This window comes from Leptosomus discolor, chromosome 7 (genome assembly GCF_034619465.1).
Source record: "Leptosomus discolor isolate bLepDis1 chromosome 7, bLepDis1.hap2, whole genome shotgun sequence".
Classification (NCBI taxonomy): Eukaryota; Metazoa; Chordata; class Aves; order Leptosomiformes; family Leptosomidae; genus Leptosomus; species Leptosomus discolor.
The window spans coordinates 38,541,542-38,557,226 of NC_141397.1; the positions used below are offsets into that span (position 1 = coordinate 38,541,542).

A 15,685-nucleotide genomic window follows, 5' to 3' on the forward strand; every position below is an offset into this window, starting at 1 on the left:
AGGATGAATTGGTGGTGCACACAGAGAACTGCAGGCCTGATTCAACTTTGCTGATTGAAATAGCTGGTTCACACTCAGTTAGCAGCAGCGAGGTCTTCTCCTTCCAGCCAATGTCTTGGCCAGTGGAGCGTGACTGCTGTAGGAGGAACTAAGTTCAAAGGCTGAGAAAGAAACACATCCTCAGGAGCTGTGTAAAATGAACCAAACCCTGCTGATGTGTGATCTTTTCTGCCAAGCACTTAACATCAACCATATTGCCCTAACAAAGCGTGATGAGAAGAATTTGAAACCAAACTCTCCTCCCCTTGTCAGTGCCGCTGTAAATCACTTTCCTCCTGTGTACTCATCTGCAGGCCGAACCCTTCCTTGCCAAGGCTGTAACCCTGCGGGAATGAAAATGCAGCAAAGAATCCTCAAAAAAAGGCAAGAGTCCCCTATTTTCTTGTGTGCATCTCATTTTGTCACTCCTGTTGCACAATCTGCTGCCTAAGGTCCACAATTTAAAAGCAATGTCAGTGTGAGAAAGCTAGAGCTGCATTTGTGTCTAAAAGCTGGAATTTCTCTTCCAGTAGGATAAAAGCTTGGGACGCGTCAGTAGTGCTCTCTGATGGTCCCGTCCAGGTGGACAGAGCCTGCTCAGGATAGCCCTTTGCTTCCATTGCAGAACGAAGTGCCTGCGCTGGCCACTGGGAACCTCATGGAGCTGCTGCAGCACACCGAGTACTGGATGCATCTTTAAATTGTGCCTGCCTTTAATAACTGAAACCACCATGACTAGACTTTTACCTTCGGATTTGTCAGCTTTTATTGTATTATTTACTACAGCTAGATAAGTTGCCAAGGCTTCAGTAATGCTCTTTGCTTGGGAAAAATGTTCACTGGAAGCTTATTCATGGGAGAGTTGACCAAGCTGACGTTCTGTGTGGCGTGGGTAACCAAGGCATGCAGCCCCACAGGGAGGTCCCCAGCGCTGTAAGTGGCTCACAGCTGGGTGTGAAGCAGGTGTTTTCTTGCCTTACCTACAGCAAGAGCTGCAGGTCGAGAAACACAACAGCAGTGTGGGTTGTCAGCATGATTTCTTCCTGTCCTCTAGCAAATCAGGCCTGATGGGGCATCACTCCGTGTCTGAGATTCTGAGATCTAGCAGGGGCTTGCTGGGGGGGGGGTGGCCAGACCTGGGGAGCACAGTGCTGCCTGGGGACCCAGGCCCTTTGGTTCAGAGCACGTCAGAGGTTGCCCCAGCCTCTGTCCATTCCTTGGCCAGGTGGGACATGTGGTCACTTCCCACCAATGACCCGCATCCCTGAGGGGCAGTGACAACCAACCAGAAGCTGCATGCAGAGAGCTCTGATTCCCTTTTGACTCACCGCAGCCTTTTGCTTCTCCTTGTAGGGGTGTTTAACTCCACCGGCGCAGCATTTCCAACCCCATCCATCCATGGGATACGGCATCGGGACAGGGGTGTTTCTGCCTGCTGCCCATCCTGCCTGCTGTCAGGGAGGGCACGGGCTTGTTGGGCATCGCACTTCTTTCCCGTTACATTTTGCTGCATGGAGGCAAATTTGCATGGAAAAGCTAAAGTTAGTGGCTGAAACAGCTGCTGCGTGGAGGTGGTTGTTATAACAAAGTGAGTGTCACGGGTCTCTGCAGAATAAACTGAAAAGACAGGGCCATTAGCAAGCAGGTCAGGCATTGCCTGAAAATTGAGCTCAGCAGCACGTCGGGCTCCCAAGGAGGATGGGAGATGAGCAGAGGAGATGTTGGCTTGCTTGACCTTTTCTATTGGTGAGGTTGAAATTCTGTCTCTTGCCATTGAGTGGTGGATAAAAGGGCTCGGCTAACTCTGATGGGGGAAAAGGGTCTCTTCACATTGCATACTGACCCCAGATCTAGCTAATTTGGGGATGGGAGTGGAAAAAGAGATGTGGGAAAATTGGATGCATTTTTTTGCCACTCACAGGTGATAACCATCTGTCCCTGCAAGCAATGTTCCTGAGGCAGGGTTAGGAAGCTGACAGCCCAAATTAGTTCTTTTTATCTTAGCAACACTAATTTTCATGCTGCTTTCAAGCCCTATACCTGGTGAGACTGGGGCCAAGCCCAAAGATCCTGACCTGGAGGTTCTCTCACAGGATGGCTGGGGTGAGGCGAGAGGAAAGGAGCACCCAGGGAGCCTCTCCCATAGGTTCAGTGCACCCTCTCGTGGCAAGCGGCCACAGCGGGTGCCTGGGCAGGGTGTGGGTGTTGGTAGGTGGCCACTGAGTGGGGCTCAGCTCCTTGGCATCATCCTGGTGTGTACATAGGGACCCACCAGCCCTCCCATGGGGAAACTGTTTGGGGTGCTGGGTCCAAGCTCAGGGCACCCCAAGGCGGGCTCCACCATTTCCTGTGGGGTCCGCCCACCTCTCTCCCCTCCCTGCTTTACACAGGGAAAAGCAATAGTTCATATAAAATACTTGAAGCTGCCTTCCCCTCAGCCAGGATCAACCTGTCCTTGTCCCTCTGACACTTTTCCTCCCTGTGAGGAGCCTGCAAAATGAATCAGTGCTTTGTATAAACAAAGCCCCGGAGAGGTATCAGTAAAAAAAATGGTGTTCAGGAGTTTCACAAATGCAGTTTTTTCCATGAGAGAAAAGCACAAAAAGGTTTTTTCTCTGTAACTCCTTAACTCAGGGAAGGATTTCTCTGTCTGGCCATCCAATTTCCCCCCTCCCACCACCTGGGATCCAAATCTCGGTTTTCTGAAAAGTGCCTCTCCTTTCTCTTGCTCCTTCAGGGGGACATGAATTCAAACCCCAGTCGCTTTCCCTGTGGGAAGGCTGTGCTGCCAGTGCCGTGCCTTGTCCAGCCATGTCCCGCAGCCTTGGATGTGCACACAGCAGAGGGGGAGCTGCTGCAGGGGTGAGTGGTGGGACGGGGTGCTGAGTGGCCCCCATGGTTGGGCGAGCATCGTCACACTGCCGGGGTCCCCATCCCAAACCAGCAAGGGCTCGGCAAGCCCTCGCTCCCACCTGATCCCTGCATGCTGGCGTTACCTTCCTGCAACTTTAAAGTTCCCTCGGCGCACAAAGCAAAAGAGGGAGGAGAAAGGGTTTCATCATCGCTCCCGAGAGCAGACTTATAAAAACTTTGCGCTCACACTGCCTGCCTCACTTACAGGCTTGGAGGGTTTTCAGCGCAGACTGTGTGTACGGCTGGCAGTGGGACAGGCCAGAGAGGGACAGGAGCCCGCGTGCAGCCCAGCTATTCAGGGCTCCCCAGGAAGCCTCCACGATGGGAGTCCACCCCGAAGCTGGCAAATCCCCAGTCAACGTCCCCAAAAGGTCCGGCACGTGCTCCTGGAGTATCTTCTGCAACATCAAGGTAAAGAGCGGTGCCTGGCAGGGTTATGTTGCTTCCCCAGCAAGCAGAGAGGAGGATGCTTGTGCAGAGAGTGACCCCAGCCCATCCCACGGGTCCCTGCATCCCCGGTACAAACCACCAGTAAAATGAATGGTGTTTGCTAAGATGCAGAATTTGAAAGTCAGCTCCTTAGGCAGACCTGGATAACACCACTGAGGTCTGTCCCACTTGGCGCATGGGAAGGGCTGGGGGGCTCGGTGGATTTTGGAATGGTACCCTGCACAGTGTATGGGTGTTGTGTCCTGTGGAAGTGGCATGGGCAGCTCTCCGTGGGCTGTGGAGCTTACCCACGGCATCCGGTACACAATGTGCTGCTGCTTAGGGAATGATTAACCACATCCTGGTGCAAAAAGAAAACACTGCCCTATAGTAACTCTGACTCGCTTTAAAAATCATGGTGAGAAGGGCATTTTGAGTGACAGAAGCAAAATCTCAGTGGGTCGAAGTGGGTTTTCTGGTGCTGGCTGCCCAGTTACTCACCTGCCCTTATTAGTAGGGTGAGAGCTGTCATCTTCAAGCTGGTTCCTGCTGGAGCTTCAGGCTCTTGAGCTCACTCTCTGTGTGAGAAAACACCAGCCACCCTGGCCACCTCTCGTATTTTAAACGCTGCTAATCATTGTGCTTTTACACCCCTGGCCTCGTCTTTTTTCCCCCCCTGTGTGGCACAATTTGGGCCATTTTTGGATGGGCACCGAGGCTGCTGCATGTGCAGATTCCTGTTCCCCAGGACATCTGCCTGCATTGGCCAGGATTTCCCTGGGTGGAGGGGATTTTCATGCCTCACTTGGCAGCACCCCCACACATCAGCATCCGAAGCAGCCATGTGCAGTTTTGGGGAAACGGCAGCTCCCAGCAGCACCTGCCCAAGGGCAGAGCAGCTTTGGGTGCATGAGAGGGGCCACCAGCTGGCAGGACCCCCTTGTGCTGGTGCTGCTGGTCATGCCCAGGGCTGGGATGTGATTTCCCACCTAGTGTTATTGAACATGAGCGTGTGTTTGCCGCGAGGAAGGGTTTGTCAGCACTTTCCAGATAAGTGTGTTTTCAGGAGCATGCAGCCATGGGTAGGGCATTGATGTTCGGGATGGGTTTGGGTTTCATTTGCCACCCATCTTTCCTCACCTTGCATGAAGGAGGGCATTGCCAGCTCCTCTTTGGGTTGCACTTGCTTGGAGTTGGTTTCTGGGCAGCAAAAGTTTCACCAAATAGTGGGGCCCCAACAGGTCTGTCGGGCTGCTGTGGGGTAACACGGGGCCATTCCCAACAGGCTAGTCCTCCTCCTGGGGTGTCCCAGGGCTGGAAATGCTTCCAGATGATGTATTCCAGTCCTACATACCTGAAGGTCCCTACTGCCCTGAAGGTCATCCCACCAGCAGGTGACTTGATATCTGTTTCTGGCTGTGAGCTCCAGGAGGAAGAGCTTGAGATTACCCTAGGGCTGCCTCTGGGCTACTCTGGCATGCCTCTGGAGAGTACTGGTGACCTGACCCCTCCTCTGGTGGAGGTGCAAAAGGTGGCCCAGGCCTCTGGGCTGCTCCAATAATGACCATGGCTCAGGATGAGTCATGTCACCCAAAAACAGAGCCCCTCTTGCAGTTCATGCTTTTTCCTGGAAACAGGTACAGTTCCCTTCAGCTGCTTGCTTGCAAAATTATCCTGGAACTGAAAAAACATTGCCAAACTCAATGCTTTTTTCAGGATGTAAAATTTTAGGGCTAAAATAAGCCCCAATAAATGTTAATCCATCTCTGCATCCCATAGGCAGCCGCAGATGCAGGCTGCGTGTGCCGCTGGTGTCGGGCTGGGTGCTCAGCACCCCGCATGAGGGGCTGTGTTCAGCACCTCCTAGGTGCATTTAGCCAAAGGCAGATGACACGAGGGTGTCAGTTGGCCAGTGGCAGGAGCTCTGGCTGCACCATGAGGTGCCTGTCTGGCTGCCTGCACCCATCAGTTTCAGCTCAAATCCCAGTGTCTGGTGCCAGCTGGAGGGCTTAAGTCTTAGTTTCAAAATGAGCAGGAAGCCTGGAGCTCCCCAAAACAGCCAGGCACCTGCCACTGAGCCTGTCTGGAGGGTCCTAGGATGTGGTTTTTGGAGGGAGAGGTTATGCTGCAGCACCCGGTGTGGCAACCATGTGTGGGACCATGTGCAGAGTGATCCCACGAGCTGGAGATGCCACCAGAGACCCCCCCACCTCCCGCCTGCCCTGGCTGGTGCAAATACAGTTGCACTAAGGGAAAACCAGCACATGAAAAGAAGCACTTTTGTTTTAAAAGGTCAACAGGTTTTTGCTAAATTAAGGGGAACTGGCCCTTGATTTAGCACAGCCCAACACTGACACCATGCAAGCTCATTAGGGAACAGTTTGAGCTCTATCAAAACATGCTTGCTGGCATCAGACAGATGATGGGTACCATCTGGAATGGTGTGGAGTCAGGACACCCATACCTTGGAGAAAAATTCTTGCTTTTAAGAGCAAATGTACATAAACTGTCAGGCAATGACATCCCCCACCCTTTCCTGACCTGTTCACTCTTCCTGTGCTGTGACATTCGTGTTAAAAATACATTAAAAAAAAAAAAAAACTACTTCAAGGTAGGAAAGCACTAGCCTATGTGCAGTTGTCAATCCTCTCAGCCCCTCAAAATTAGTAGAAAATCAAAGTGTCATAGCTGAATTTCCAGGTTTGGGAAGTTGTTTTGTTGTGAATGTGTTGTCAGAGGGCAGGGCATACAGTAAGCATCTCAGTTTATATGGCTTTATAGCTGTTGTTTGTATGAGAGGCCATTGGTGCTGTGAATAATGTATTATATAGAGTCTTCATCCAGCACCTAATGGTGTGAGAAGCTGCTGGCACTATAAAAGGGTTTAAATTAATAAGATATAGTGTCCTCGTACAAACAATGGCCATTTCTGACAGGGACAGTATTTCCAAAACAACAAAATCCCCGAGTTGTAGCAGGCTGCAAGTCTTAATCACGAAGCTCATATTTAATCCATAAAGCTCACATGCCAGGAACATTTTCAGAGTGCCTTTTGCAGGGCTGGGGCCAAAAATAATGAATTGTTTTTCTGTGCGAACCATCTTGCTCCTCCATGTTCACTGAGATGGAGACCTCCCTGCCCTGGTTCCCATTGCTGTCGGGGTGTTTTTCAGCACTGGCCCTGTTGCCATTGATGTTCAGAGGTGTGGGAGCATGATGGTGCCAGGGATGGGCATCAGAGAGGGAGAGGTCCTGGTGGAGAGCAGCAGTTTTAATGGTTCTGCAGGGATTCGAAGAGCGGGATGGGGATGGCAGCTCTGGGGATGGATGGGATGGAGGTGCTGCTGGGGATGCAGGAGGACCAGTGCAGAAGCAGGTGCTTGGGGAGGCAATGCCCAGTGGATGTGGCTGCTGGCTCATAGCCGTGCTCTGACACGACAGGCATTTACGGCTGATCTCTGTACCCTACGGGAGCGTGGTTGGTGACAGTTCCTTGTTGCTGCTGTGGAAGTTACTCCCTGTTATACGTAGGTATTAATGACTGCAGCTAATACTGCAGTTACACCAAATGGCACCAAGGCGCTGCCTGCACTGATATTTAAGGGCACCACCTAGATCAGCTGACAGCGTGTTTGCTGTCTGTGCTGTATCTCATAGCTGGAATAAACGTGGTCATTCTGCTTACATTTTTGAGTGCCCTCTCAGATGTGGCAGGGTTGCTCGAACTCCTCTAGAAGCTGGCTGTTGGCCTTGAATCACCTTGAAGAGAGAAAGCAGAATGCAAAATGCCTTCAGTTTTTGGGGCTGGGAGGTTGCTATTGAGCACTGTCCCCTATGAGAAGCCTAGAGCATCTCAGTAATCCCACAGCAGTGGTGGAGATGGGTGATGATAAGCAAGGACAGTCCCCTGCTTTGAAGTTTACCAGAACTTCCAGAGTTGTCCTGACTGGCACTGGGAGGTTGTAGTTGCTCTGCTTGGCAAACGCAGGATGAAGCCAACCTCCAGGTGGCTGCCAGCACACAGTGGCACCAGGGACACTGAGGACCTCACAGCCTAAAGTAACAAAACAGGTTTGAAAGGTGAAGTGGATGGTTAGTCTTTCTGATACCCAAGCAGCATGATCATGGACCCCATCAATGCCCCCTGGTCCAGAGTCCTAACCACTATCTCCAGTCATCATGTCCATGCCCACCTTGCCCTTCCAGAGATCTACTGAAAAAGGATTATTTCAAAGATGTCATCTATTTGCAGTGCCTCAAATGTTTTGGCTTCTTCACCTTTATTATCTCTTTCATGGTTTTGTGCTGTTTTAATTGATAGCTAATTGCTTGTTCAGGATCCCCAGAAACATGAGTAAGAGGAGAGCTTTATAAATATCTTGTTAGTTAGCTGAGTTGGACTGGTTTCAGCTGGAAGCTGGTTAGCTGGAGAGCAGAGGGGAGCAGCATGAAATGGTTGGGAGCGCAGGCAGAGGGAGGCTTTTACCCTGCAGACTGCCTGGAGTGGAAAATGATGCATGAGGGTAACTGAGAGTTATTGTCACTTATGTCAGCTGGAGGGAGTCCAGGAGGAGATTTAAAAGCCTTAGGGGCAGATTTAAATTAGGTGCTATATTGAGGCAGGGAGATGGATGGTATGGAAGAACATAGGAGAGGGGACAGCAAGGTTAGGAGAAGACTGGGCTCTCTGAGTGTGAAAACGCTTCCCAGGGTGAAGATGCTGGGGGCACGCAGGTGCAATAGACAGGAGCAGGGAGCTCCCTCCTCTCTGGGGAGGCTGGATGCCTTCTGCAGAAGAAACAGGAGCCTTGCCTTGGGGTCTGAGGTCCCAACAGCATTAGGGCAAGTTTTTTGTCCCTTCCTTTAGAGAGACTAAAGGAATTTACTGAGAGAAGTGTCTTTCAGAAGCCTGGAGAGGTAACAGTTGTGCTTTCATATCCTGTGGGAAAAGACAATGAATTGCCTTGTTTAGCTGTAAGCAAGAATAGGAAATTCATCAAGACATTGGTCTGAAGACAGCATGCCTGTAGGTTTGGAGAGGGAAGCACCGAGAGCAGAAAGTCATTGTTGATTAGGGCCATTGGTTTAAGCAAGAAAATTAAATGATATTCCAATACTGTGCAAGGAGAGATGGCGAGTTGGATGAGCATTCATAGCAAAGAAGCAAGCAGTGTCCTTAGGACAAGTGGGATAGCATGGGGAGAAGGACCCACTGTGAGTGGGGTCTTCCAGCTTTCATGGTGATGGTGCTGGCATCAGAAAGTAAAAGGTTACATTTGGATGGATCTGACACTGTGTTTATGTCTGGTTTTGGTTGGATCAGTTTTCAAAAGGGAAGAAGCACCTGGCCTTCACCAGCAACACCAGCAGCAGGATAAGGAAAAAGATGGGGAAGAGCCAGACAGTAAAACAGGTTGGAAAGTTTAGTGGGATCAAGGTCTAGGAGACATGAAACAAGATAATTTTATGAGGGGTGAGGTGGTTCAGTGCCCAAACACAACCAAGGAGTGGTCAGTGTAGATAAGATTATCATGGGCAAAATGAGAGAGGAGTGTCGCTGATAGGGAGCACAAGGCATGGCCAGGGCTGCGGGCGTGCGAGAGGAGTGTTTACGTATGCTTGTGGGTCAGGGAAAAAGAAGCCAAGCTGAAGCTACCTTCAAGAAAATCATGATCGGATCCTGATGCACCGTAAAGAAAACAGACCTTCAGAAAAAATGAAAGAGCAAAGACTCAACCACACAACCTACCTGCGCACTTGGTCTGGTTGCAGGAAGAAAGAAGGCTGCTCTAACGATATATACTGTGTTTTTCAGGCAAAAGTATTTTCTCAGCACCAGCTTGGGAAGCAGCAAACCCTCGCACCTCACCTGCTGAGGGTATGGTCTCAGCAATCCTCCACAGCCCAAAATCTTCCTTCCTTTCTGACATCTGCAACATGCACCTGCATGTTAAGGCAGGGACACGTTTTTTATGTCCCCCGGCATGCTCCCTCTACAGAAACTGAGCAAAGCAGGGCTTGCACAGACCTTGCAAGGGCATCGGGATATGGTGTAGGGGAATTCCTTGTGTACATTCATCACAAAAAGAGCAAGCATTGTCTTTGGATTTGACAATCGGGGTTGTAAAGTGTGGATTACTTGGCAGTAGTAACAGTCATCATTGCAACAAATAATCTGGGCAGCAGTGTGCTTCAGACAATCCCTGACCATTTTAATTTTTTATTAGTTTATTTTTTGCAGTAGAAATACAATTTAGGAACCAATTTCTGCCATTGGACCATGCTCCAGCCTCAGAGGTTTTTGTGCTAAGTTCAGGGTATTTGGTTCCTTCTGTGGAAATGTTGCGCTTTTTTCATCTTTCACAGTGCTTTTTAATCTATAAATCTGGACAGCTGCATGCAGGAAAGAGATGCCAAGGAGGGATGTATTTCCTCGTGCATGTCCGTATACTTTTGATTTCCAGCTGGTGCATTTCTTTTGGACTGAGTGATCTCAGCCATACTACTGCGAGAGGATCTCTTAGTGTAGTGAGTGTTGATCATATACAAGCTCTAAAATAAACAGCCTGTCTTCTCCCTGACTGTTATAATGTCAGGGATATTCTTATTACTTCCTAAAGATCCCCCCTCCTCTTTCTTTTTTCCCTTTGGAAGCTCAGGAGAGTAAAGTGGAAGAAGACTTCAGAGGTAGGCAGGTTGGCATCTCCTGGTTTTGGCCATGACTTTCTGCTAGGGTCAAACAATTTTGCTTTGGCCCTCCAGAGCCCAAAATGCAACTCTAATAGTACTATGCAGAGGGAAAGAGCTAACAGAGCATCCTTACTCCTAGTCCTTTCCAAACATTTACTCCAGCCAGATTCATTTTGTGCCTTCCTGCAACTACTGCTCCTGGACAGGTCCTCCCTCGGTGTTGTTGGTCAGCTGTGAGCAGTTCAGTAGGTTCTGTGAGCATCTCCACTCCTTTTCACAGATCCCCAGGTGCTGCTGTGGGAAAGCTGCTGGGCATGGAGGTTAGCACTGGTGCGTGCACATGAAAGCCAAAGCTGGGAGCTGCCAATGCTCTCTCCTTACAGGGTGAGCTGCACTGTCAGCATATCCATCTTCTCTATCTACAGGCAGGGCTGCCAAGGAGGTGAAGACACTGAAAAATGAGGTGAGGGATGACTTTGGACGTGAGTGCTGCTACAACAGCATGAAGCTGTGGAAGCAGAGCAAGGAATTAACCCTTGACTCACTCCTCTGGGTGAGAGGAAGGGGCAGTGGCCATGCTGCAGGTAGCAGCATCTTCCCAAAGCCCTGGTCCCTACAGAGCAGAGCCAGTCTCCCACCTGGAGGAGTCTCCTGGATCCTGGATGCTCCATAGAGGCAGTTCGCTCCCTTGAAATAAAAAGAAACCTGAATTATTTTACCTGCCCTTGACTCTGACCCATGTCCAACACATGCATGCTGGGGTCATCAGGCACTTCAGGTTTGTTTGTTTTTCTTATTTAACCCAACTTACCAAGCGTTTTATTGGCTGCCTTGGTGACCAACGGATGCTCCCCCAGCATCCCCTCCCAAAACCTTAGGAAAGAGTCCACCTTTCATAATAGGCTTTTCCAAAGTCCAGCCTCCATGTACTTGTTTGTTAAGGCCAGTGACAGTGGTGACATGTAGGATAATGCACCAAGCAATATGGAAAGAGAGACACACGAGATAAGGGAATACAGCTTAGCAGACCCGGTATGTGACACGGGATAGGGCAAGCCCCTGCTGCCTACCAGCACTGTGCCTGCTCCCAGTGCACACATCCAGCCCACAAAGCAGCAACCTCCCTCTGACCTCAAAAGCTTCTAAGCCCAAGAACATCCACCTCAAGGACAGGTTTACCCCCTGGCTCTGGCTTCCTTATCCTTGTCTGCTTTACAGGTTCAGCACAAGGCTGGAAGAACCCCTTTCTCCTCCCAGAGCCTTATTTTATTCCCTGTGAGCTTCAGGGAAGTGGAAAGGATGCAAGTGGGTCTTCTAAGGTGGCTGCAAGGGCTGAAACACTGTCTCAGACATCTCCCAGGAAAGCACCTGCCACCATGGCCATACCTGGCATCCCACAGGGATAACTTCGTGCCACTACAGGATCTCAGCCTTGCTGCCACATCCTCATGCCTGGGGGCTGCCTGCAGCCCAACCTGCACCCCCCTCAGCCCCAACAGCCTTCCGGGTTGAGTATCTGTTGAACACGTCTCCTCCGAAGGAGGTTTGGGTTGGGACTGACCGAACAGCTGCCAGCTCTCTGCTTTGAACCTGAGAAGTATTGTCCAGACCATGGAGGGACCAGTCTCACCTCTTCCCTGCAACTCAGTGGGTTTCTCTTTCTTACAAAAAAGCATTGCCCTGGGAGGTGCTAGTCCCCTCCAACTGGGTGGGGGGAGCAGCGTGTCTTTGAGGAAACTTCCCCCAGGCATTTGCTTCCCTTTCAAATGAAGTGGGTCTTGGAAAGGAGTCAAGTGTCTTGTATAAACAGCCTGGAGTCAGGATGGCTCAAGCACTCTGAAGGAAACATAGGGGTGATTGAGAAGGGATTTTGTATGTGCATGTGAGGGTGCGTGTGGGTGCACGCCTTTGGCCTCTCTGCGCTGCTTCCTAGCTGCTCACAATTGCTGCTTGCCTGCAGCTCAAAAAATACACCATGTTCTGATGGGAGCATCTGCTCCAGAGGGTCAGCACGGCATGTTCATGGGAGTATCCCCGATTCCTTAACCTCCCACCATGCCTTCACCCTCAGTGCCCTTGTGTCGGCTTTGCGTCAGCAAAAACCCCCTTCAAATGAGCTTGGCTCTTCTTTTAAAATCTCCTTCTTCCTTAAGTGTTATGGGAGATGGATGATAGCAGCTCCGTCTCCTCCTGCGGTTGCTCGGCGGGTGTGTGGGCCCAGCACATCTGGTGCTCTCTGCAGCTGGAAGGGACCAGGTCAGTGCTGGTTCCCATGGACCAACAGGTTGTGGGTGGTCAGCATGAACATGTCGGGATAGGGATGCGTGGGGAGACAAATGGGAGAGACGTGAGGACCTGCGAAGGGACACAGGAGAGCGGTGCCCTTCATCTCTACCAGCCTCAGAGGTCTGCTCCTCCTAGCTGGAGTGTCTCAGCCAGTGCCAAGGTCAGGTGGTGCATGGGCTCCTTTTGGGGAGCCCTCCAAGTAAGCCCCTCTCCCAGCTGTTTGCATTCAGAGCCTTCAAGGTTTGGGCCATCATTATTTTAATTAGAATTGAGTCTGCTGAATGCAGGGGAAGTCTTAAAGCAGACACATCTCTCACCTCTGGACAGTCGAAGTGTGTCTGGAAAAGCCCAGCTCCAGCTGCACGAGTCCTGGAGCAAAGGCTATATTGCTTTGCTCTGACTGTTTTGGGTCACAGCTTCTTCCCAAGCGAAAAAAAAATATATCCTCTACCCTTCCCTTCCCATCCTCCGGGCTCTCCACATCCAAGGGCTGAGTCTGCTGTGGGGTCTCAGTGCCAGCAGCAGCACAGTGTGGGATTGGGCTCCCTGAGCATCCGTCCTGCTCTTCTGGCTTTCCTGCTAACCCTGCTCGCAAAAGCCAGGTTAGAAGGACTCATGGGCAAGGGGGGAGCGGTCGCACCCCAAAGTCTTTCCCTAACCCTCAGTGCTCTCCAGCTGTGTTTCTCCCACCTTGCCTTCCCTCACAGCAGGCAGCCCCAGCTTGCCCCCAGGCATCTTGGGATCCACGCCCCATTTTATCCATCCCCAGGTTACTACCCATGCATAAACCCATCTCAGGTCATCTCCTGACAGCTCTGACTTTTCCTGCCTGCCCTCTCTGACCACAGCTTGTCCCTCTCATCTCCTGCCCTCCATCCTCATGTGAAGCACAGCCAGTGCTGGTTCCCCATGGTCCTTCCACGCCTCCACCTTCTCCCCATCCCCTGCCAACCCCAGCATTTTGGGGAGTCAGGCTGCCTCCCCTCCTCATCTTCCCTCCCCGCCAGCATCCTCTCTCTGCCCAACACGTCTCATCTCCCCATCTGCCCTGAGATTAGGCTGACATTTGCCGTGCTAAATTCAGCCTCAGTGATCCACCCTCTTCCCTCCCTGTTGGTAAACAGCTTTGCTTCTCCAGCTAACGCCTTGCACCGGGAGAGCTCTCCCTCCAGCTGCTCTGCATCTCAGGCAGTCCCAGCCCTCCGCTGTTTAGTCGGCACTTCCTTATTCAAATGACTTCAATAGGGTCTAGCCAGAGCTGCAGGAACAAAAATTAGTGTTCCCTGGCAACAGGATCCCTTCTCCACTTCTCATCCTCAAGGGAGTCACCTCTGTGCCCCAGCCCAGACCAGCTGGATTAATCACACGGTCATCCCAGGTCAGGATTGTGGAAGGTGAAGGTGGTGGATCCAGATATCACCCACAGGACCATGTACTGGGATGGGGTTTTGAACGCAGGAGTTGATAGCTGGAAGGTGTAGCGGTAATTCTGCTTCAAGAGTTTACTTTCAGATGTTTTGGTTCCACTTTGTCCCTGTCCGGGAGAGTTTCCCATGTTACACCCCACGGCATTGCTCTGCTGCTTTTCGTTGGGGCAAAGTCCTCTCCTTCTTGGCTACCGTGGTGGCAGGTGCCTGCCTGATGCTAGCCTGTCTGCTGACACCCCTCCAAGATGTGGCTGGGGAGTTCAGGATGGAAGCTTATCCCTGTGACCCTTCTTTGGTTTTTTTGGTGTTTGCTTTTCTCCTTCTACTTTTCTGTGGTCTCCAGGTTGTTCCCAGCCTGTCCTCACACTGCCAGGGCTCCATTTTCTCCTTCTCCTTCATCTCCATCCTCTTCTCTCCTGCCGTCTGTCAGCATCTCTCCCATGGCTTATGCTTTCAGATACTCAGCTGTGTCTTCTGGCTGGTGCCATCCTCCCTTGTAGGAGAAGCTTCCCAAGAAGCCACCCTTTTGCCCGTCTTCTTCTACCCAGATTCTCTTGCAATTGCTGGACCTAGCTCTGTGTCCTCCTCTGCTCCCCAAAAAACCACTCCATCCACTTACGGCATTTGCATCTTCCATGTCAGGAAGACAATTTCATTCTTTTTCTGGTGGTTCTTTTTTGTCCATACAATGGGTCAAGGCTTCTGGGCACTACTGCCATTCCAAATAAATACTAACAACAAGTATTGCTGCCCTCCTAACCAAGGACATAAAGAATTTGTCAGCCCTGCAGTACCTTTGATCCCCCATTCATCATCTCAAGCTTCCTGCCGTTATCTTTGTGGGACACGCTTCCGGTATTCAGCAAATATTTGATTTCCCGTGAATTTAAATAAAAAGACTTTTTCCCGTTTGGTGGTTTGTTTTTGTTTTGTTTTGTTTTGTTTTTTAAAAGATTTTAAAATACTTTTGGCACTGTGTGGATACATTCCAGTCCAAGAAAAATAGAGAAAAACTGTTCTGACTAAATATAGATCAAAAGACACTTGTGAGCTGCCTCATGCATCCCCAGCTGAGAGTGCTTTCCTCTCCCAGGCCACCCAGGCTCTTTCGACCACACTTCTGCCCTGCCCCATAAACTCTCTGTATTCCCTCCTCTGCTCCAGGCAAGCTCTGCCTCCATTCGGCTTGGCTTCTGGCATGGCTCACAGCCTGGCTCAAGGGAAAGATGCTGTTTTTAGAATACTAGAAAGACCTTCCAGTAGTGAGACCATGTTGTGCATATTTCATCCTTTCCCTCTGGGTCTTTTAAAGCCATTTTTCAACCACTTCTTGCAACACCCCTTGGAGCAAGTTCTGTTAACTGGCTTTACAGCTGAGTGAATCCAAAGGGCCAACTGGAAATACTGGATCTCAGGTAGTCTAAACTAGCACAGCTCCCTTTCAGCTGCGGCACAGCAGCTGCAGGGTTGGCTCTAATACGGTTTCAGGAGCACACACTGAGTACATGCAAAGTCAAGCCTGTCTCATTTATCATTGTACAACTCCCAGTGCAACAGGTCCTCCTCAGGTTGGAGGGTTGCTTTTGAGGGTTGCACAAGGGTTGTGCAGTGCAAATACCAATTAATATTAATAATGGTAAAGCAGAGAAAAGATAAAACCAGTACTCCTTGTCCTCTCTTCTGAACACTGCATTGCTCATTTTGCAAAGCTGAGTTAATCAGGGATCCAGGACCAAGCCCTTCAGTAGATCTGTTGCATGTCAGAGGTGCAGCTGTGCTGGCCAGCTTGGGTCCATGTGCGTATGACTCTCAAATCCCTCTCACGGAAAATGGTCACCAGCAGTTACACGTTAGCAGGGCACTAACTGGGTAGTAACTGGGATGGCACTTTTTTTTTGCCC

At 50.6% G+C, this 15,685-nt stretch overlaps 1 protein-coding gene across 1 annotated transcript in view; it reads left to right on the forward strand.

Moving 5' to 3' along the window:
* Nucleotides 1-3,273: 3,273 nt before the first annotated feature.
* Nucleotides 3,274-15,685, forward strand: part of SLCO2A1 (solute carrier organic anion transporter family member 2A1) — a 28,534-nt gene continuing 16,122 nt past the window's right edge. Inside the window, exon 1 of the mRNA XM_009956575.1 lies at nucleotides 3,274-3,363. Within this exon, the coding sequence (XP_009954877.1) occupies nucleotides 3,274-3,363 (90 nt within the window). The remainder of the gene's footprint in view (nucleotides 3,364-15,685) is intronic.